Raw genomic sequence first — 24120 nt, 5'->3', positions numbered from 1 at the left:
CGATGTGCCTTCATTGACGGGTCTTATGGATATCTGAACCGTAGAAACCAAAATGGTTACAACAAGTTGAATATAACAGTACGCCATTAAATATCAGGTGCATGAACCACATAGCACAATCATCGTTTTAAACATTTTACCTAATTTCTTCAAACTGACAAGTAATGGATGGGCAAATGAATTAGAGATTAATATGGTCCATAGCGCCTAAGTGTAAGCCATCAAGGGAACCCCTTTAATTGAAGCCATCACATATATCAAATTAATATTCGAATGATAGAAATTAAAGTGAGGTTCATATATATCCAAATTAGTTGAAGGGCTTGCTATTCAATCAATACGGAAACTTTCGTCGATTAACATTCACTCAGATTAGCTAGATAGAAATTCACATCAAAAAAAAAAAAAAAGAAAACCTCAATGGGGCTCAGCTTCAACAGAGCGTCCATCATATCTGCAAGTTCTGTAACGTCTCTGCTGCTACCGCCGATCACATCTCCCATCTTTGGTTCTCCTCTCTGGCTTGCTATCATTCTTACTCTGTCGAACAACTAAAAATATCAATTCAACAGCTATTGCAATAATGTTCTACGGTAGCAATTCAATTGCAAACTCTGGTTACAACTATATAAATAAATTGAATAGTTTTATTGCAAGTCTGCTTAACTGCGACGATTCAATTGCAAACCGTAGATCAACTATCTAAACAAATTTAAGAGTTTTATTGCAATTATACAATGTCAATTCAATTGCAAATCCTAGATCAACTATATAAAGAAAATGAAGAACTTTATTGCACGATTGTTCAACGGTTTCAATTCAATTGCAAACCCTAAATGGGCTAGATCAACTAGACAAATAAACCGGCCTGTCAACATACACAACAATTCCAACTACTAATCTACTCCAAAGATTCATACAATTGGATTTAAAGCTTAGTCAAAAACAAAAACAAAATCAACATGCAATCTACCGCCGATCACATCTCCCTTATTTTTTGGTAACTTTGACTCCCACTCAAATTTCCCTTATTATTCTTCTGAATATTCTTGTTTTTCTGTATATTGCCACCCAATTGGTTGTTTTTCTGTATATTGCCACCCAATTGGAAACTAAAATCTTGGAGAATATTTTGTGATTTATCCCCAAGGTTAATAGGAATCCCACCAGTACTATCTTCGGTCAAATCTTGAGCAGAATTATTTGCTATATCTTTTGAGCTTATCTTTTCCAAATCGAGAACCCGAATCTCCAGGATTGATTTGTTTTGAATTTTGAACTTGTGTATTTCCTTTTGCTTGGAATTTTCCCACCGGATTATCCTCTTTTCCGATCACCAGATTATTCTTATCTGGCGTGTTAATTCGTTTCCTCACTGGTTTTTTCACCTGCATCCAAGATCCAAAATCTTGGTTTTCTTCTGGCCTCTGGTTTTTTTTCTACCTCTTTCAGATGCTCAAGCTCTATAGGATTTGAGACCATATTATTGACTTGATCTACTATTATAGAATACTTGCTTTATCCCCTCGTACTGTATCCGCCAAATCTTACCTTTCAACCAGAATTTTGATAACAAAGGTTTCGATAAATCAATCTCAACACTAAGTCTCAGTAGATTTATCCACCCTTATTACCTCACCAATCTTTTTGAGGAACTCTTTATCAAAATATTCAACCGATGAATTCGGAATTCTTACCCACGCTGTTAACACTTTGATTGAAGCCTCCTCCGGAATAAATTCTGATTGTAAGATATTTGTCATCAATTAACCAGGGGCCTTGAGTAAGAACAAAATTATAATCCTCCTGATTATTGAACCTCGCAATGAAGTACTTGCTTCCTATGTCAGTAAGCGATAAATCGCCATTCAATTGCCATTTCCTTTTCAATCGTTTCATCAGCCCCATATAACCCAAACTACCATCGAACATGCGGATTATAATACAATATTATCACATCTCCTAAAATATATCCCAATAAATATGGCTCTTCTGTCTCCAATGCCGACTTTTCACTTTTGTGTTATCTCAATTTAATTTTTATGCTTAACATGCATTCGTATAGTCGTATATTAAAACTCTCTTTATATACGGAGTATAATTTGATCAATCTATATTGGGTTGATGCTAATTATGATTAATATATATAGACTATGTAACGAGTCTCTCATAATAATTGATTTAACCTAATTCAGAAGTATGATACATCGCGTCTTCTGCTTGATTAATTATATTACACTAATAATAACTTCATAAAAGTGCTACTATATAAAATGTCATTTATATATGCTGCTAATTCTTCGTAATTATTTTTTACCGTTGACTTGTAAGTAGTGGTTGGTGTTGGATCCCACGTATTGGAATCTTCATCAGTATTTTAGCATAATTCCTAGCTGTAGATACTGACGTTAAATCTAAATAAGACACATACAACTATACAATTATGCAACTTAATTATGATATAATTTATATATAACTGGATAATTTATGGTGTACTTTCTTTGTTTTTTAATTATTGCATCATGTCTTTTAAGGAAGTTTTCATAAATATTGCACCATTTATATTTTAGAAAACAAAAGTTTCATAAATATTACACCATATTATTCTTTTTATTTTTTGAGAAATATCATTTTTATTTTAGAAACAAAATAACTCTAATATACTTTTAACACTTGATTAACTAGTTATGTTTATATCATATGCGTAATTTTATATTTTTACACCTCTCTATTCTTTTTTCCCACTACTAAAAAAAATATGTCCAACCTTTATGGTGCAATAATAAAAGAACGAAGAAAGTATATACAACTATATATACGCGGAAAACTAGTACGTAGTCTAGCTCATTATTACCTCTAATTAGATGGTTCGAAAATAATTTGAACTTAAATTCGTTTGTTCTTGGTTAGGTTTGGGTTGAATTATTAGGTCCGACTCAAAAGAGAGACGATAAGGAAAACATTTGAATATTGAGCTAAGACAACTCAAATTCCCTCACCCATGAGCTAGCTAAAGACATAGGTGGCGAGTAAAAAGAGGAATTAAAGAAAATGACTTCAAATTTAGCAAAAAAAAAATTAAACTCTATATCCGCGTAGTAATCTTTGATTAAATAATTAATCTTTCCTTAAATTATTTGGTAGATTCCAAATCAATATTCATAATCATAATCATGATTATTTTCCTAATTTAAACACTTCCACCAACCTTTACAATCTTGGTTTCAATTTTTTTTTTTTTTAAAAAAAAATAAAATAAAAAGCATTTAATTTGGGGGAAAAAAAAAACAAAAAGGCATCTTAAATAATTGTTCTTAAACCCTTATTTTCATTTTCTTGTTTTGGGGTTCCAAATTTTATGTTCTACCTCTCAAAATAATATACCCAGAAATAGTGTTCATTCTTTTTGTCTTTTTTTTGGAAGCAAAAGAAAAAATATCAAAATTTTTTCTTCTTGAATTCTGGGGATTTGATTTTTCTTTTCTTCCCCTTCCCCTTGAAGGGGAAAAATTCCATCTTTACAAATTAATAATTTTCATCTTCTTATTTAATTAATTTAGATATTAAATAAACAAATAATTCTGTGCTTGTAATCGATGATTATGAGTTGTTTTTCATGCATAAATATACCCAAAAAGAGGTTTCCTTTTGAAGATGAGAGGCTCTTTAATCCTGATTCTCCCTCTTATTCTTACACTCCAGGTTTCTCTTCTTCTCCCTTTTTTCACTTTATTTTTTATATTATTGCAAATTATTAATATACTTCGTATAGTTTTATTTTTTAATAAGAAAAGAAAAAAGAAAAAAAAAGGAATTTGTTTTTAACATTTAGTACATGCACTTTAATCATTTTAATGAACTGTACGTTCCTTTACGTGTGTGTTTGGGGGGGGAGGGGTCGTAGGGTTCTAGGGGAGTTGGTTATGATCCTCGAACCTGGGTGGGTCATGGCCCTAATCGTCGCAATGTGGGGTTCCTAGGTAGAGGTGTCAATTCGGATCATTAGGTTGAGTTTAGTTGGGGCTAGGAGAGTTTCCTTGGGCTCTAAGCGAATGGTTCATGGTACACGGGTGAGGAGGGAGACGACTTTCCTTGGGCTTTAAGCGAGTGGGTTATGATCCTCGAACCCGGGTCTGGAAGGTGGTAAAGTGGTTTACGCACTTTCAATGTTTTATGCCATCATAGATATAAATATATAATTATTAAATTAATACAACAATAAGAATCAATTAAATTATGAAAGGAATTGTTGTAACATAAAAGAGATAAATTTGTGTAAGGAGCACTATTTTTTTTAATCTGATTTACAAATTACAACAGAAAACATTGAACGTGGCATTTCGAAAGGAAAAAAATGCTTATAGAGTTGTAATTAAGATTTTGTGAAAACTCAGGGGTTTTTTCATTAGAAAATCCCAATAAACTAGTGAAGTTAATTTTGAAAACATTTATAGAGTTGTTTTCAAACCTGTGCATTTTGATGCAGATGGGAAGGAAAATTCACTTTTTGAAAAAGCAGGTGAGAGCTATAAGCCTATAACAACTCACTCATGACTCGATGATGAATTAGAATTATGTTTCGGTGTTATCTTACTTTAAAAATGATATGCTGCAGGTCATGATAGAAAAACGGGGTCCTTAGGTGATAATCAGAATAATGTGGTTGATACAATAGCCAATGCAGCTCAGAGCTTCAGTTTCCGGGACCTTGTAGTCGCGACAAAGAACTTTAGGGAGTCTAATTTGATCGGAGAAGGTGGCTTTGGAAAGGTTTATAAGGGTCGTTTGGATAATGGGCAGGTAAATTACCTTTCCATGTTAAAATTTCTTATACCAGGTTCAAGCATTTCGAATTCAACCTTTGTTAATAGGTTTATATGTGCTTAATTTTATGATGTGATCATGTGTTGTTACACCAATCTTTATGTAGCTGCTGTCTGCTGATATTGAATTACAAAGAAAATGGTTGCAAACTGAGAAACTGAGAAAGAAGATCGCTTATATCGATCTTTTCATGATAAAGGATTTCCTTCCAATTTGGATCCTTTGAAGTTGTTATCAAGTCTTAGCCATATGTGCGAAATTCTGAAGAATCTGAACTGCTGATACCTAGCAGAACCAACTTTTTCGTTCGTTTATTGTTATTTTTATTGATGATTTGCTTACGGAAGATTATAAGTTCGTATTTAAATTATTGTGCAATGATAAAAGAACAACTTTCATCAAAATAAACTCTTTCAATAGTTGTACATTATTTTGTACATACCCCTTAAAATGATCCGAAAAGGGAAATAATAAGCTGAAGAAATTCTGAATATCAAAGTTTTAAATGAACATATCTTTGAAGTCATAACCCCAAGCAGAGGAAAGAAGTTGTTAGCTCACTGCTGCTACATAAGCCTCAAGCTAAGCTAAACATCTAGCTTAAGACGTCTCTCTGTTTGCGACTATCTGCAGGAAAAATTTTTATATTAAAAGATTTAATCTCATGTTTTATGGAATGTGATTATGTGATGTGTTGATATAGTAACGACTTTCTTACTAACTCATCTGCCCTTTTCTTTCTGTTCTGTTCATAAGCAGTTAATTGCTGCTAAACGGCTTACTTTGGACAGTCTTCAAGGCAATCAGGAGTTCATTATTGAAGTTTTGATGTTAAGCTTGCTGCATCATGAAAATCTGGTCACTCTGATTGGCTATTGTGCTGAAGGCGATCAAAGAATCTTGGTTTACGAGTACATGCCCAAGGGCAGCTTGGCTGACCATCTTTTCGGTAATCATCTGCCTGTTTTCCAGTCATGTACAGGACTGTAATTTCAGTTTCTTATTGCTGTTTCATGGATCATTATGTAATGTCATTTAGCTTTCTATTTGTAATTTTTTTTTCTAGATCTTGAGAGTGACAAAGATGCCCTAGATTGGAATGCGCGGGTAAAGATTGCTGCTGGTGCTGCACGAGGACTAGAGTATCTACACTGTGTTGCAAAGCCACCTGTAATCTATCGCGATCTCAAGTCAGCCAACATCTTGTTGGATAACGAGTTCAACCCAAAGCTCTCAGATTTTGGACTTGCAAAGCTCGGTCCTATGGATGACAACACTCATGTGTCAACAAGGGTGATGGGAACATTTGGATATTGTGCTCCGGAATATGCTATGACTGGAAAACTTACCTTAAAATCTGACATCTTCAGTTTTGGCGTAGTCTTATTGGAAATTGTCACAGGAAGGAAGGCGTTCGACATTACAAAGATGCATGGCCATCAGAGTCTAGTTGTTTGGGTAAGATTCAAAAGCTGAAGTTTTAATTTTTGAAGCAAGAATAAGTCTCTTCATACATCTTTTGCATACAAGATTTGATCATTATATTAACTTCTTTCATCTTAAAACGGTCGTAGTCTCGTCCCTATTTGAAAGATCGACGAAAGTACATTGAGATAGTAGATCCTCGGCTGAGGGGGAAGTTCCCTACTCGCTCTGCTCGCCACCTGATTGCTGTTACCTCCATGTGTTTAAACGATGAACCAAACCTACGACCCTGTATGAGCGACATTGTAGTGGCCCTTGACTACGTAGCCAATGAATGCCAGTCACCCCCAAGTGCATCTTCAACTGCCCAAAGTACCCCGACACGTTCGAGTACTTTGACAACAGAACAGCAGGCTAATCCTTACTCTCCAAAGAAGCTCTCCTCAAAGGACTCTCCAAAGCAAGCGCACAGTTAAAAGAGGAGAGGACTATCGGTCGAACTAATATGAGATGAATGCTTTTTCGTCATATTTGTTTACTCATCTAATCTCTAAATTTGCTTAGAATCAAGGACAAGAAAAGTGAAACTCATAAATGGAGAGGATATGGAGCAATTTTTTATGTATAAGATGGAATAGAAGAATATATATATCTATATATGCTTTGCAATAAAAATTGATTAACATCGCAACAAGATATATATTTTTTGCCTCTCCATATGCATGATTTACATCTTCAATGGTTATGCATGAACGATTTTGCAATAAAACCAATTACAGCGCTTGTGCGTGAAAATGCCAGCTTATAGAACCACAACAATTGCCCTGGCGATCTGAAAGGTATTAGACACACCCATACGAGTGATGTGCCTCCACAATGTAATGCTCGTAACCATATGTGCCTTGAAAACATTTTGAGATGCGTATGTTAGGAAAATAATCAATGGAACGTGAAGAATCACTGTCCTTAGAGTATTATTTGCCCCCACTAGATTTGCACTTGGGAGATGGCAAAGATACTTCCAGGATTTTCCCTAAGATACTAGTGTTTTATGACTGCAAAAATCAATATACACTCAATGAACGTTTTTTTATAGAGAAGAGAAGAGAAGAAAGAACATAGTTTGGAGAAATTAATCATGTTTATTTATAGAGAAAAACTGATTAGATAAGTGCAAAGAGTATATATCAACACTAAGCTCATGCATAATCTTTGCTCTATTTTCAAACATGTAGAATAATGCAAGCACTACTATATACATCTAATGCCCAAACTAAACTATCCATGTGGGACTCCCTAATTTGCAATATAAAATGATCCAAGTTACATAAACATTACAAGCCCATTTTATTTAGGCAATGTGGGAAACAAACAAATGAGTATAATTGTTGACATCACCAAAAGTGCACTAACATTATAAATCAACACATACTTCTCTAATCTTTCTGTGGGATTGCTCCTACATATATTGTTAGAAGACTACCTAGTGAAATACTATAACAGCGTAACTAGTTACTACGCTCATAGATGTTTGATCTATAGAAGATGCGCTGGTCTGAATTATATAGGAGATTCGCTAGTAATGGTTACTTGCAATAGTACGAAATGAAATATGCTCCTACTGTCGTACATCTGTAGTTCATCCATTTCACTATACATGTCATGCGTGAATCTAAAGTGACTAATAAATAACATAAAAAACGAAAGAAATACTTCATAACTCATCTTTTAATTCTAGCAAGATAAATAAGATAACATAAAAGAATGAAAGATGTACTACGTATTTCACAACGCTCCCAAAAAATTTGAGATGAGAACCTAAACAAATTATGACCAACTTTTCCGGGAAAAGTTGCTGGTAGATTGCTAGATCATTGCATAAAAAAAAAAATCCTCATAAACTCGCGGTTGATAAAGTGAGATCAGAAACTTCTTCACTAATCATGCAACGTGAAAATTAACAATTGAAAATGGCAAGCAGGTCTTGGAAGCATAAAAAAATTAGCAATAATTTCCTATCTCAAGTTCTTTAACAGCAACTTTGAATACATCCAAATAAGAGTTCGAATAAGTTCCCGGCAACATACTGTCTCTGATTCAGAAGGAAGCAAACATCTTTTCCCCGAACTAAGCTCTAGATAGCATATCAATGCCGGCCAAATAGGAAGTACTAAGTTCTTTAACAGCAACTTTGAATACATTCAAATAAGAGTTCAAATAAGTCTTCGGCCACCGTACGGTCTAACATCATTTCCCCAATCTAAGCTCTAGAAAGTATATCAATGCCGGTCAAATAGGAAGTACTAAAGATAGGAATGCCATTTGAAAGTAGGGTGCTTCTCATAGGCGAGCAATGACAGCCTCCACTTCAGCAGGAGTATACAAGTGGTAGGTTGGGGAAACCTTAGCAATGTCAACATTGTTTGGTGTCACCTGCAACACAAAAGGAGGGTTAGAGTGCTAGACTGTTAGAGCACCAATGACACAAATCCTTTCTCACAACTAAAACTATAATGAAGGGGGAAAAATACCTTTTCCTCCATAACCTGCTTCAAGGTCGAAAGAGCTATAGTCTCAGCTTCTTGAAAGGTCAAATCCTGTTGTGGAAAAAACAAAGGGCCTGGTGGATATAGTTTCACAAATACTACGATGAAAAGCTTTCAAACTCCATAAATACTTTTTTACAATGTTTAGAATTTTTGTGGATTCCTTCCGGATTCCATATTGTGTAGATTACCTCCTTTAGCAGATTGTACAATTTAGAGTTTTGTTCACTTGTCTACATCCTTTTAAGGTATTACATAAATGTCCAACACAGGTATAGCAAGGTAATTAGAGTAACCGAGCAACAAAGAAAACAAGAAGATAGTATTAACCCTATTTACAACTTTTTGACCAGCTTCTGAATCTCAGGTTTCTTGTCAATAGGCTTTCTGATAACTGGAATCTTCAAAAGGAAGCAGAAAAATTGTAGGCTGAGTGGGATTCCAGGAGGAGGTTATCGATTTTATTGGACTTTTCAAAGTCTCTTATAAGGAGAAGCATATATACCGTGTAATCGTGTATGTTTAGGTGTTTCTAGCAGCCAATCATAGTTATCTCACCAAACAAAGTTTCTTGAACAAGAGCTTTTATGTTTAGTTTTACCAGAAAACACCTTTTATGTCAATTCTGTTAAAATAATAAAAAAAACACCATTTCACCAGATTCCGGCGAACAAGTCTAGCATTTGACATTTGACTTCCCTTCTCTCCATATACTAAACGAGTCAAACATAATGACTCTGGCACATGAAATACGCTCACAATTTAAAACCCCATTTCCCCCACAAACACTAGCCTATCTGGCTATAATCTCTTCTTTCTTCCCTATTTAACTCCAACACCATTGAATTCCCACCCCTCCACTGTTTGTATTTAAACACAAGAGACAACTTCCACTCATCATTCACCTTATCTAAACATAAGAGTCGGGAAAAAAAAAATCTATTTGAAGGGCTCCCAGTAATTTGGGCAGGACATTTGCCTGACAAGTAATGGTGTTCTGCTTCTTCAATTGTTTTATTTGGGCTTTAAAATTTTTGATGACTTGAATTTTGCAATTTGTAACCCATTGTTTCACTTATAATGTCTTCAAATTCTGCACCATCAAGTCCTTTAGGACCCATGCAATGCAGATGCAATCTTCATATTGCACAGATGAAAATGTGGACTGTTGATTTTTTGAATGGGTTGATGAGAGAATTGATAGAATGGCAGAGGGAGGTTACCCATAAACTGATTTGACCCAAAAAAAAAAAAAAATGCTAATTGGGCTGGAAATTCAATTTTTGTCAGATTTGGGAATTGAACAGGAAAGCTAGTAAAGACAGAAAATATTTAATGGGTTAGATGCTACTAGAGTGTTGATTTAGGGGGTAATTTTTAATTTTCTAAGGTTTGACAACAATCTTGGGGTAAAGACTACCACTTCAGGGCCATCTGCGGCAACCATGTCAATGATAAAATTGAGACCACCACGAGCATCGCCTCACTGGAAGGATCAAAAGCCCTAACCTTTAGATCAACTCTGTTCAACCAATGGCTCCAATTTGAGGTACTTGTTCGTCATTCGCCGGAGTTGGTGAGCTTTGTCATGCAGCTATGGTGGCAGCCAGCTGCTTCCATTATAATGGCGGAGAGATATGGAGGTGAGGAGATAGTATATAGCAGAGGAGAGAGAAGATATAGTATAGCAGAGGAGAGTAACTTCTTTTTTTTTTTTTTACAAGGGAAATAGTTAACTAGGGGAGGTGGGTAATTATTGATCCCCTTATTTAGTTACCCAGATCACAACTAAAAAAAATGTCAGAATTATTACTCTTTTTTCCCCCTCCCATTACAAAAAACACCCATTCCAGGGCAACCCCTAAGAGAGATTAAGATTTAATTGTGAGTGCAAATCATGCAAAAGAGTACATGTACAAAAAAAAGGAGGAGAAAATTATCAGAATTGACTTTTTACCAAAATTTGGTGAAAAGGCACCTTTTTTAATAAATTTGACATGAAAGGTGATTTCTCATAAATACAGATGTAGAGGGTGTTATCTCACATTTGATAGATGGTCTTATCAAATAATTTTCAAAATATTCCTGTCCCAAATTTTATTTGAAGGTCAGAGCCTCCCAAGAAAGGATAAATGCTTTCGCTGGAACAAAAACTAATGACAACTTAATACTGGTCATAACTTGCAGAACCAACAGCCAGAAAAAGGAATAGTTAGAATGTCAGATGCTTGATTATTGTTGTAATAAAAGTGCCAAGATACGGAGTTATTTGTTTCACATCAAAAAGATTTTATCTTTCAGGGATTTAAAGTTTAAACTCTTAGAGGTTCAAGGAAATTTTGGAAGACTGCACCTGTCCAATCTCAATTTAAGAGCATTAACAACTATGTTAATTTAAGGAGCGGAAGGAGATCAGACAGTTCTCTGGCAAAGCTCAATATTTGGGTAGTATCATGAAAGAAATGAGACAATTTCCAACACAAATTTTTTACTCCCTCCGATATTTGTTCTTCCCAAATCCAATTAGGAAGGTTCAAAAGTTGTTCTCATATAAATCTTTTGATATATGGTCAAAAAATTCCCATCAACCTTCCTATAATTATTTGGTTAATGTGCCAAAATTTATTACTCCCTCCTTCCCAAAAGGTGGTCACGTTTGGTGGTTTTACACAATTAATAAGAAGAAAATAAAATGGTGGAAAGCAATAACTAGATGCCACATATATCAAGTATTAAGGCATTAACAACTTTGAAAATAGGAATATTTGCATCGGGAAAAGGTAAATATTTTTATAAATAGGAATAGTCGCATTGGGGATGTATGAATATTTTGATAAATGGGAATAGTTACATGAGAAAATGTATGTATAAGGGAAATGTGTAAATAAATAATTATTTTAATCTACTCCCTCCGTTTCTAAAAGAGGGTTACATTTGCCCTTTTTGGCATTCCCCTTTAATGGTTACGTTTCAATTATTCTTTTACACAATTCCCACATACATACATATTTTCCATGCAACTATCCCCATTTATCAAAATATTTACATATTCCCTAAGCATCAATTCCTATTTACAAAAATATTTACCTACTCCCAATACAAATATTTCTATTTTCAAATTTAATTTAATACTTATTTTCCACTATCTTATTATCCTTATTAACCGTGAAAAAGCACCAAACGTAACCTTCTTTCGGGAACAGAGGGAGTAGGAAATAATTAAAACATAATCATTAAAGACAAACGCCTAAAATAGCAAACGTACCCCCTCTTTCAGGAACAAGGAGAGTACCTTTTTCACTTTTCCATACAACTTTAAAGAACAATTTTCATCTAATTGAATTACCCCATGCATGATTCCAATTTTTAATCATCATTCTCTCTTCCCAATCACCATATCAACTACCAGGTCCCTCTTTTTTTCCTTTTTTTTTTTTTTTGTTTTGTTTTGTTTTGATAAGTTTTATGTAAAAATTAGAATTTCTATTCCCTCCCATCACTTTTCTACAATTATGTTTGTTTTTTTACGCGGATATTAAGAAAGAAAATAACTTCGGATGTATGTAAATGAGAATATTTGTTCTAGAATAAGGTGAACATTTTGGTAAATGAAAATATTATATTTTGGAATAGTTACTTTGGGGTTATGTACATATTTGGTAAATGGAAATAGTAGCATTGGAAGTAGGTATAAGTGTATTAGGAATGTGAAAATATGGGGGGAAATGTGTAAAATTAGTATTCTACTTTAGGAAAGTTTAGAAATGTAACCATAGAGGGAATGCCCAAAATAAACATAACCATAGAAAAGTGATGGAGGGAGTATTATTTAAATTGTTTCTCTCATAACGTTTTACTTTTCTTCCCGATTCCAAATAAAATGGAAAAATAGGATTGGAGGGAGTAGTTTATAGCTCATAGAATGATTCTATCTTATTGTTACCTTTAAGAACCAGCTTTGGAGCCTTGTTAGCAACCTTTTACTTGGTTTATAGCTCATAGAATGATTCTATCTTATTGCTACCTTTAAGAACCAGCTTTTGGAGCCTTGTTAGCAACCTTTTACTTATAAATTGGTGCCTGAAACAATAATTTGTACACATGGGTTTCGGCAGCCTGCAGGTCTTTTTTCTTTTGGTCATTTATACTCATTAATATCATTTCCTTATCAAAAAAAAAAAAAAAAAAAAAAAACAAAAAAAACCTTGACATTCAAAGTTTATATAGCAACACCCAAGCATCTATGGTAAGGTAACCAGTTAACCTCACTCCTATGTGAGAGGTACCACATAACATGCAGTGGACATACCTTTCTATATTGCTCCTGCAAATTGCTGTCTGCACCTTCAGAACCAGAACCAATAGCCTTAGCACTGCACTGCCAAAATGTACCAGATGGATCTGTATGATACCTGTATGAGAAAGAGTTTCAGCTTACATCAATAAAAACCCTTAAAAAAACAAGTAGAGCACATACCAAAAACTAAGAGATATCCTCTGTATATACAAGATATCCAATAAGTAGACTTACAAGCTGGGTCCATTTTCATCATGACCTGCAATGAGAAGAGATACACCAAAAGGACGGGACTGCAAAGACATAAAGTTTTACATTAGAAACACATGGGACAGAAGGATCCCTACAGTAGAGGAAAAATTGACTCTCTGTAACGCAATTATAAGAGTCCATATCACCATAGAAGGGGGGTGAGAGGAACAACTGAACAAGCAGTAGTGTAATGGAAAAGAAGGGAATCAGCAAATGGGCTCCTATGGAAGTAGGAAGAATATATAGCTATTGTGTAGCTGGAGTCAATTGTTCTACTCAGAATAGCACTTGGCACCAAGAAGATGCAGCCTTTTTCGTTAAAGCATTGCTGGAACTGCTCTCAACAAGCACAGAATCAAGAAATGACAGTTTAATATAGTAAGATTCTGGGTAGGTAACGTCTCCTGAGAAAGCACTACCTTCGTTGCAAAATCCAGGAGTTTCATAATCTAGTCTTTGCAGTAAATGCACTAGAACATACTCATATCTTCTTACTCCCCCGAGCACCAAATTTAAGATGGAAAAGAAAAAAAGTTGATTATAATCAAATCTATGCTGTGATTGTGTGAATTGTTCAGCAACAAACCTAAAAGATACATAATAATTTATGTGGCATCTAGCATCATTGGTGGAATAAAACCCAAGTTCTCCACAGTTTATTTAAACAGTTTATGTAGTTTTGGGGCAAGAATAACAACTCCATTTTCTATAGTTACTTCAGTTTTTCAATTACTTCCTATCTTTACGTTGGGGAGATAGGGAGAAGTGATCCCCATTCGCACATACCCATGACACACAATCATTTTGAATGTCCGCTTGAATGTTTGATACTTGCACTACATCCTAGTTCCATAGATATATTCAATAATGAAACAATACAGTCTACCTCCCTGCTGCAAATACAAGGGATGAAGGAAGTCAACTAAAGTTTTAAAGAAAAGGTAATTCACCATTGATTCTTCGTCTCCTTCTCCAAAACGCAGTGCTAGATCACACAAAGCTTGTGTGGTAGATTCAACATTCATTGGCTCACCATAAGAGAATCTGTGATTCTGTTGCATGGAAATAGAACAAAACAATAATATTTCTGCCCATATTGCACTAATAAAATAAGTTCACAATAAACCAATGAATAAAGATGTTAAAGTACCTGGGTCTCCACTCTTGCATGCTCAACAAGTGTGCGAGCATCAGCAATCAATCCACTCATAGCACACCCAATATGTTCATCAATTTCCATGATTTTTTCAACACTGCTAGGCTCCTGAAAGAAATTCAAAGACAGTAATGCTCACAATCAATCTTTCACACAATGGAAAAAATTAAATCACCATAATTCACAACAGGCACAAGGAAAAAATAATTAATATGAAATCTTTGCCTCCTAAGTTAATATAATTGGCAGGACTAGCATTTTACCTAATTGTTCCATGTCAAGGACACCCAGTTGCATTAAGCAATCAAAATTATAAATTTTTTACCTGAAATTTATGCAGGAATTTCAAGGAAGCACAAATTTTTCAAGCAAACTAGCAATCTCTATGAATTCCCAAATCTTCTTCCAAGATGTAAAGAACCTAGGATATTAATGCTTTACTCTTACTGTGAGAATATGGAAGGTCAAAGGACAACTACCTCAAAAGTAGAACTTAAATCTTCACTGTGATGAATCTAACACTGTCCTTTATCCTATTTTAGGTCTATATTCTCTTTGCACGTTATAATTGTCTAGTAGTGTAAGTAATATCTATTCTGGATTCACACTTACATGGTGTAGAATACTTGGTGACTAAAACTAAAGACAGCATATATTCATGTAGAATACGAAAATATCATGAACTCAAGCTAGCATATAGTGTTTTATCTACAATTTTGACTAAAGTCAAGTATAGCCAAAACCTATTGTCTTCACCATCACAAAAGACTCAAAAGGGAAAGTTGAACTGTCAGCCAAGCAAGAAACCTCTACCCTCAATAATCTGCTGTTTCTTTCAATCCAAGCCCACCGCCAGATTGCCAACATAAACATTATCCACTCATCAGCCATCAAACCTTTCTTCATCCTTCTTTTCCATTCCTCAAGAACATTTTTCACAGAATGAGGTTGAACTCAACTCATTCCAATCAAAACTAAGGATCAGTGACAAAGAAATAGAATCCAAGGATAGAAAGGGATGAGGTTAAGCAACAGACTCTCCTCTTGATTTAAGCAACAAAGGCAAGCAAGATTGAACTCCAGAACATTATCTATGGGGTATTTTACTCTTCTTCTTGACTACTACTAAGCATACATAAAAATTTGAGAAGCCTTCATCTTTCGAATTTCATTGGCAAGAAATTCAAGAAAAAAATTTCTTAAAAAAAACTTTGCAAAAGTTCTTGAAAGAAAAGGAACCATTCCCATCATATAGCAAACATAGCCTGATAATTTCCATCAGGTTCTCCCTCAAAGAAAGTATGCAAAATCCTTACGATTGAATCTTCTATCCAATCATCACGAAACTTGAAAAGAAACAGCCCAATGCTTTCGATTAATCTTTTATGTTACCACCTCGTAAGCAATTGCCTCCTTAAGCAACACAATTTTCAATAGATCTGGAAATTAAACCTCTAAGGGGGTGTTTGGATCACAGAATTTTGGTATATGGTATGGGTTTAGAATGACTAAAACTCATACCATGTGTTTGTTTGAGAAATTTGTAAATTTGAACCCATACCTCAACCCTCAAGGTATGGGGTTTAGAAACCCAAGGAGGGAGGTGGGTTTTGCTCATACCAAACCTTAAAATGAAGAAAAAAAATCATTCCAAAATATTTACCAAACATTTGATATTAAGCATCAAGGTCCAAACAAATGCTACCATGGTTTCATTCCTAATTCCAAACACGTATCAGCTCATGGACCAAATGCTTATAAAGGCTATATCCTACGCCAAATGTCATGCCAAAACCATCTTCACCTTGAAACTATTTAACTAAATGAAATTTTTGGCAAGAGAAAATAACCACCCTTATCAATGATCTCTAATACGTTTACTATTCTGGAAAATTACATTCAATATCAATACAACAAACTTAATACAATTTTGAAATTGCTTTCATTTTCAATTAGACCAAACTTCTTGGTAATTAATACACTGCACCAGCAAGTTTTCTCTTCGTGAAAAGACATTTTACAAATTTCCTACAATCTCCGTTTCATATTATGTGCAAACATTTATTAAAAGTGGATGTTACACTTTACATGCAACAAATGTTTTATTCCCTTTTTAAGTTATCATTTCTCTCTATCTCTCTCTTCATCATATGCATCTCTATCTTTCTCTCTCCATTTAACACTCACAAATAAATTTTGCCTAGGAGTCCGTGTAAAGAGATTTGTTGCACATAATACAAAACGGAGGTAGTATCTGTATGTTGCTTGCATTATTGTCTTGAGCATACTAGACAAGGGTGCCTCTTAATAAGGTTAATGTACAATATCTTGCAACCCAATTTCCAAAGAGAGGCTTTTTTTTAACCTTCCCAATTATTCGATCCCAAATAAATTTGCTTTTGAATGGGGCACAAGAGGAAGACCTAAATATAAAGATGTTTTGCCGGAGCCAAAAAAACTGCCACAGAAAGAAATTTGGAACTTCAACAATCTGTTAAATCCTAAAATTGATTCACTACACAGTAGAACTGATGTGAAGTAACCCAAGTTAGCCTATAAAGGTTTGCAGAAGTTTAATTAATAAGCGGCCAGAAAGCAAACAAAGAAAAAATTATCTATGGGAAGAAAATATCTTTACTGCAAACACTTTTGCTTCCAGAAGACCAACAGCAATAATAATAATATTCACCAATTTTCTCAACAAATAAGTGTCACTTGTATATGAAAATATAAACTTCCATCTCTAGAGTCCTAAAGACATCCTACATACACAGTATACACATTTTCCTAATTATTATTGACCAGGAACCAAGTTCAAGTAGCCGTTTTTAAATCAAAAGCTATACACTCATACGCCTTATAGTTTCTTTCACCGTGCAAAAACATTTTACCAAAAATAAATAAATATAAACAAAACGAAGTACATTTATTGATTTATGCCTTTATGGTGCCCAACGATTCCTCCAGAGCATCCCCAAGTATAGAGTCCTATCGACACCCTATGTGTAAACATCTAACTTGAATTTATTGATCGGGAACTAAGTTCAAGAAGCAATTTTCCAATCAATAGCTACGCATTCGCCCTTGTAACTTCTTTCATCAAGCAAAAACCAAACTATTCAAATCCTATTTAGTCTATCTGGAAATCTATCAATGCTAGTTCGTTACAGCTTATATTCAAGAAAAATTTCACATAAAGGAAGATCTCTTGCAGCAAAAGTTTCCACTTTCCACTTCAGGAAAAGGGGCATTCTAAAGAGTCAAAAAATAAACATGAAAGAGGGTTTAATTAACATTGTTCTCAATAAAAATTAGTAACCATGTAAGTTGAATGTACCAGTAACGGAGAGGTGATACGTTTTTCGACAACAAGCACAACACCTTCATTGGTCCTTATCCCAATTGCAGTTGAACCTAGCTGTATTTAGACAAATATCAAAGAACATGTTAGCACTAAAATCGTATCTTATACACCGGGGATGATCCCGGTCACGCCATCTGACGATAATGACACATTAACACACAAAAAATCAACACAAAAATACCTTGATAGCTTCAATTGCATATTCAACTTGAAACAATCTCCCTTCAGGAGAAAAGGTGTTGACTCCTCTGTCATACTCAGTCCTTTATTGGCAACAACATGAACAAATAAGAGATTTGTCAAAACCCAGAAATGATTCGAAAGGAATTACAACATAAATCAATCAATGTTTCAAAACTCAATTAAATTACCTGGTGAGAAACATCCTTATTCAATTATAGCAGAAAAACAAATGTCCTGTCAATCAATCGAGATTCAGTGGGTATTAATCAATCGGTAAAGTAAGGAACAATTAGGGTTAGGGTTTATCATTTTGAATCAGAAATCAATCGAGAATTCTTCAGAAATTGAATCAATTTCACTTAGAAAAACAAAATAACAATTGCGAAAGATTAAAGAGGACAAACCGATGTTATTGCGAATTGTAGAGCTGTATTTGTGAGAATCCCCTTTAGTGTTCTTGAGCTACTAATTTTGAGCTTCAAAAATGTGTCTAAAAACAAAGTAATTGTGGAATTTAGAATAAGATTGAAATCTTGTCATGCAAGAAAAGGGAAAAAGCAACAAATGCTACCTCACTTTTACACAGTTGGGTTCACTCTACTATACTTTTTCTGTTGCATTTGGCACCCAATAGGCCATGGAGGGTAAGCTGGCTAACCAACGATGGGTAGTCATGGGTCGAGTATCCAAACCATCATTGCTATCGGGTCGAATATCCGATAATTAATAACTCTTAATATGATATCCATATCAATACTCGATATGGCATCTAAACATGAAAAGATAGACTATAAAATTTAGTTACTTCGTGTTATAATATCGATCATTTAAAACTAATTAAGGTCACCACATGATGTTGACTAAATCTATATCTATATATATTAAAACTCAATGGGAAGACATAAGCCAGCCATGTGTGTAACACCCCCAAAATTCGAGTCTTTTTAAAATAATAAGAGTAACCTTTTTAACTTTCAAACCCAACCATCGAACCCTAAGAGTGTTACCACTACACTTATTTTCCGTTGAAAATAAATGCAAAGCAAAACGAAATACAATTTAATAACTAAGTGGTCTAAGTGGTGGCAAAATAAAATAGTCATTACATCAAAACTGCAAATTTCTTTAAAAAAAACAATAATTAAAAAGAAAATAAATAAGTTCGGAAGTAAACTAAATTATCTTAGCTACGTGATTATTCTAACGTCTCCTCACACGTAACCGAGTACCCTCTTACCAACCTGCAAAATAAATCAGAAACAAAAAAAGAGGGAAACTCCAAAAATCAGATAAACTGAGTAATTCCAACTCTATCCCGTAAAATAAATAATTTTAGTTCGAAAATATGTTATACATAATACAGTTAAATAAACATTATAATACTAAACCAATATCAAATTGTCACGTAACACTTTTATTACTTATTATTAAGAAAGAGAAAGAGAACGCCAGTAAGCCGGGACTCCCTGTCACCACCTACTTTACAGAGAGTCGCACGTAACCCCAAATGGCCATAAATTAAAATAGAATGTCCCTAGTGTGCTCACCCCTCACTAATGCCCAGTGATTAGGAGGAAGACTGACAGCAATATACGTTAATTCAAACCAACTAGTAGCCTCCATAACTACTAGTGAGCAACTTGTTCTTCACCCCTTTCGGGTTTCATTTCCCTTCTTAAATTTAATGTTCATTTTATTAGATTAAATTGCCCGATCACATTGCACACAAGTATTGCACAAATCAATTTAATCCCAAGTAACAATATTTCAATTTCAGTATTATTAGAACATAGTCATTCTACATGACATACTAGTTACAACTCGTTTCCCAATAGGCCTTGAAGACCATCAATTACATATAATCAATCATCCCGTTCCCAAGATTTTAATTATTTTAAAAAAAAAACTCATACGATACCAATTAATCAAATTTTCGAAAATACTTATACTAGTACACAAAATATAAAAGTATCAAAAATATGACCCCATAGTATCATACGATAATTAATGCACTCATCACATACAAGCACATACAATAAATCAAAATAATTTTCCTAACGGGATTCTAAAGATGATCGACATTGAAAATTACCTTGATCGTGCGTAAAATTTCTGGGTAATTAACCTCCGAAACATTCACCTAGTAGTCTCCTCCATCTACAAATAAATGGGTCCAAGTTAGTCTTAGTATACTAATCGAAATAGGTAGGCAACATCATTAGTACTTGATGCTCGTTAATAGTGCATCATTACGTAAGAAGGAGAAAGTAAATTTCTTTTTTTTTTTTTTTAAAAAAAAAAGTCTGCCAAACTCTTTGTAACTTTATAAAATAATTACTTATCTTTCCCACCATAGTTTTGCACGCCTAATCATATGTCTGTAATTGTAAGAATCGTCTTACAATTACGGAAAACCAGAAACAAAAACCTTTTTTTTTTTTAAAAAAAAAAAAAATAAATAAAAATCGTACTCCTTAATCTATGAATCGGAAGAAACCATAGAAATATAACTCAAGGTCAATGAACGAAGGCGTAGTTTGTAGTGGGTTGGCTGATAATTATTATGAAGAAGGATGAAAGTGAAGAAGAACCATGGATTACCACTATACTCAATCAATTATGGTTGGTGTTTTAGCAGATGACACAAATTAAAGAAGAATAGGTTTGAGGGAAAAGAAAGCTTCTTGGAGCTAGTATTTCTCACAGCAATCTAGGTGTGTGGGATTGGGCATTTATAAACTTAGTATTGTGAAGGTGGATTTATCCAGAAGGTCTACAAGATAAGAATTGATTTTCAAATAGAATTTGTTTTTTATTTCAATCTGATAAAACCAATTCTAGGAAATCAGTTTCTCTTTTTTTTTTCTTTTTTTTTTTTAAAATCCGAAAATAGAAAATAATAATTATAAAATTTATTACTATAACATATAAATTTGAAAATAATAATTAATTTAAAAGTTTATATTAGAAAAATCGTTGACTAAATATAATTAAGAATTTGGGGTATTACAACGTGTCATCATGATTAGGCAGATGATGAGGCGACATGTCATACAATTACTATAATTCATTAAAAAAAATAATGAATTGTTAGCATTAATGTTCAAACCTATAACCTCATGCTTATTATACTTTAACTTCAACCACTACTCCAATGACACATCTCATATCTACAATGTTTTGTTAAAAAGAGTTAATTATATTCATAAACTTGTAGGCGAACGAAGCAAATTAATAATTTTAAATACTAAATATTGGATAATATTTTGATGTTCAATAATGATTGGAAAAATATATTTAAATAGCACGAGTACTGAAGTAAATGTTGTTGGAATAAAGTAAGGGAATTCAACCGCCTGATCGGATGCGTGTTGGCCTGTTGGACTCTAACGGTTTGATCTTTAGATTCCCTCACTTTATATCTTGAGTAATTCTTATAACCCCCAATTTAAGAGGTTGTTTAAGGTGATTGATCACCACAATCTTGATAAGTAACTCTCATAACCCCCCATTTAAGAGGATGTTTAAGGTGATTATTCACCTCCCTTGATGCTTAGGATTGTTCTTCTATGTTCTTTCATGTTTCTCTATAAATAGAAGAAGCCTTTTTTTTTCTCTGATTTTTACACTTGTAAAATACATCAAGCACAATAATCTAAACGCATTCTCTATTGGGCATAAGTTACTTGACTTAAACCTTCCACCCAAAAGTGTCATTGTGTGGAAGGGGGTGTGTTAGCCTTAGCGAACGTGGCGGCGAATACAATTGAGCACCTTGGTTGCGCCAGAAATTCGTTTTCAAGTCAGTGATTTGCATCACGACACACCGACATTGTTCCATTGTTTGTGAGATTATCTTTTTGAAAATAATTCTAATGTAGTCTTATGACTTTTGACTACCATAATTTTTTAAAAATGGACAGTTGAGATTATTTGTTTTTTGATTTAGTTTTAATTAGTAATTTTAATTAAAAATAATTTTTTTAATAATTTTAAATATATTTTTATCTTCCAGAAATTATTTTTTAATATTTTTGAAATTCTAGAAATAAAAAAATGTATAAAGTAATTAAAAAATGATTTTTTAATTAAAATTACTAATTAAAAATAAATCAAAAAACAAATAATCTCAGCCGCCCATTTTAAAAAATTGTGGTGGTCAAAAGTCGTAAGACTACATTAGAATTTTCATCTTTTTTATCTTACTTATACTAGACTACTCCTTTATTTACAACAAATATAACTAATTTAATCTATATTTGTATTTTATTACATATTTTTTTTTATTATAAAACTTCATTTATAATATACATATATTGACCTAAGGCATTGCCTGGGCCAAAAACTAGTTACTAATAATATTACTTCTTTCAGTTCTTTTAGTCGATACATTTTGACTTTTTGCAATATTCTCATAACTTAGTTTGACTTCTTTTTTGTGATTCAGTGTTGGAGAAAAACACAGACATGTTGGTCTTGTTAGATTCATCTCAACGTTTATTTTTCAAATACCACATTTTTATGATGTTTACTAATACATTGTTAAAGATATTCACATTAAGTATGCGTTGGCAAACGTGCCTAAATGTAATGTGTCAACTAACATAAATTGGAGGAAGTACAATTAATTCAAACTATAAAAACAATGTAGGAGTTTAGGTTTTGGATAAATAAAAGGAAATTTTGTGTAGAACTACCCTAAAAATAGGTTATTTTGTGAACAACTACCCCCCCCCCCCTTTTTTAATTTTGTTTAGAACTACCTGTAAGATCGCAAATGTTTATCTAGCACTACCCATAAATAATTTCCATCTAATTGAGCTGTTTGTGGGGCCCACTCCTACGGTTACCCACCCAATTAACTACCCTTCTCAATTACCTTTCTCTTCCTTATTTTACTTTCCCTCCATTTTTACCCCTTTTCTTTGACCTTCCACCTTTCACCTTTCATCATCTTAATTTGATGACCTAAGCAAATATCCAAATTCATCCCCTTTTTAGAAAATTGACAGGACCTAAAACCCTTTTCTTTGATGTCTCTCTTTTTACTATTCATCTTCTTGCTATTTTGGGTAATTCCATGTCAGAGGGTGAAACTACATCAATGGTTAAAGGGAAAGGAAAAGTAAATGCTAAACAAAAACAAGGATGAACGAGGTACAATGTACTTCGTAGTAATTCCTATGAAATTTGTGGCCTTTAAATTATAAATTGTTGAACATATGGGAAACCCTAATTTTTTATTGCTCAGTTTAGAACACTAAATTTTTAATTGACGAAATAAGCAAAACCCCTAATTCAATTCAAGTCTTAACACTAGTAGAAAAACAGAAATAGGCAACCCCCCTATGGCAACGGTTCATGAAAACCGTTGCCAACTCTACCCCTTTTTTTTTTTTTTTTTTTTAAATTGGCAACGGTTAACCGTTGCCAATTGATTAAATTATTATTTTTTTTTTTTAAAAAAAAAGGGATAGAGGTTGGCAAACCGTTGCCAAACCGTACAGTTTGGTAACGGTTAACCGTTGCCAATTTAAAAAAAAAAAAAACCCGTATACACTCTCCTCTCCTTCGCTCTCTTTCTCTTCTCCTTCCCCTATTCCCCCTGTTTCTCTGAATCTCCCTAACCTCTTTGAATCTCTTTCTCTTCTCCTTCCCCTTCTGTTTCTCCTTCCCCTTCTGTTTCTCCTTCCCCTTATTTCTCGTCTTTCTCGCCTTTTTGGGGTAATTCAGATCCGTATTTTTTTGGGGTTTTTGGGGTACGAATTGCGGAAAGGAGGAGGCGAAATACGAGGCAAGAGGAGCTTATCAGGCGACATTCTGGGCAGCGAAATTCAGCAACAAACCAGAAACGAACTCAGAGCAGCAGTGCAGCAGCGGTGAAGGGAAGCAGCAGAAGTCGAGGTGACTTAGCTGTGTTCTGTAATTCTTCATGGATAATTGTTAAGTTATTTTTTGTCTTTAATATTTCATTCGGTTATTAGATTTTGTCAAATAATTTTGCAGTTTTTTTGGTCAAAATTGGGAAAAATCGGACAAAAAAACCCTAAATTTTGAATTTGGGAGTTTTCAA

The 24120-nt window shown here is 33.8% G+C and overlaps 2 protein-coding genes across 4 annotated transcripts; one reads left to right on the top strand and one right to left on the bottom strand.

Moving 5' to 3' along the window:
- The first annotated feature begins 3561 nt into the window (after positions 1-3561).
- LOC110719781 (probable serine/threonine-protein kinase PBL21) lies at positions 3562-6936 on the top strand. 2 transcript variants are annotated; one of them, XM_021898759.1, is made up of 6 exons: positions 3562-3702; positions 4487-4519; positions 4616-4800; positions 5584-5773; positions 5891-6282; positions 6399-6936. In XM_021898759.1, exons 1-6 carry the CDS (start codon positions 3597-3599, stop codon positions 6723-6725), a joined length of 1233 nt encoding a protein of 410 aa, XP_021754451.1. In that variant the 5' UTR covers positions 3562-3596; the 3' UTR covers positions 6726-6936. The 2 variants fall into 2 exon arrangements, with proteins under 2 accessions (XP_021754451.1, XP_021754450.1); XM_021898758.1 differs by lacking the exon at positions 4487-4519.
- A 1221-nt stretch (positions 6937-8157) lies between these two features.
- Positions 8158-20204, bottom strand: LOC110719803 (proteasome subunit alpha type-5-like). Of its 2 annotated transcripts, XM_021898787.1 has the most exons (11): positions 20140-20204; positions 18452-18537; positions 18236-18281; positions 18046-18127; positions 17838-17918; positions 14495-14608; positions 14295-14396; positions 13327-13385; positions 13105-13207; positions 8781-8846; positions 8158-8682 (listed from the first exon to the last, which is right to left on the bottom strand). In XM_021898787.1, the coding sequence occupies exons 3-11, from the start codon at positions 18247-18249 to the stop codon at positions 8590-8592; spliced, it is 714 nt and encodes a 237-aa protein (XP_021754479.1). In that variant the 5' UTR covers positions 18250-18281; positions 18452-18537; positions 20140-20204; the 3' UTR covers positions 8158-8589. The 2 variants fall into 2 exon arrangements, with proteins under 2 accessions (XP_021754479.1, XP_021754478.1); XM_021898786.1 differs by lacking the exon at positions 20140-20204 and having other exon boundaries at positions 18452-18602.
- Positions 20205-24120: the final 3916 nt, after the last annotated feature.

Source organism: Chenopodium quinoa, unplaced genomic scaffold (assembly GCF_001683475.1).
Source record: "Chenopodium quinoa cultivar QQ74 unplaced genomic scaffold, ASM168347v1, whole genome shotgun sequence".
Lineage (NCBI taxonomy): Eukaryota > Viridiplantae > Streptophyta > Magnoliopsida > Caryophyllales > Amaranthaceae > Chenopodium > Chenopodium quinoa.
Note: the sequence above shows the minus strand (reverse complement) of the source record. Positions and strands in the feature narration are given on the sequence as shown.

What these genes read in the sequence shown, in the direction of transcription:
- LOC110719781 (XM_021898759.1), top strand. Translation starts at nt 3,597, where the DNA reads ATGATTATGAGTTGTTTTTCATGCATAAATATACCCAAAAAGAGGTTT. An exon ending in TTCACTTTTTGAAAAAGCAG is followed by an intron (nt 4,520 to 4,615) that starts GTGAGAGCTATA and finishes GATATGCTGCAG; the next exon opens with GTCATGATAGAAAAACGGGG. An exon ending in ATCAGAGTCTAGTTGTTTGG is followed by an intron (nt 6,283 to 6,398) that starts GTAAGATTCAAA and finishes AAACGGTCGTAG; the next exon opens with TCTCGTCCCTATTTGAAAGA.
- LOC110719803 (XM_021898787.1), bottom strand. An exon ending in GATGAAAATGGACCCAGCTT is followed by an intron (nt 13,208 to 13,326) that starts GTAAGTCTACTT and finishes TTTCTCATACAG; the next exon opens with GTATCATACAGATCCATCTG. An exon ending in TGCAGGAGCAATATAGAAAG is followed by an intron (nt 8,847 to 13,104) that starts GTATGTCCACTG and finishes TTTCCACAACAG; the next exon opens with GATTTGACCTTTCAAGAAGC.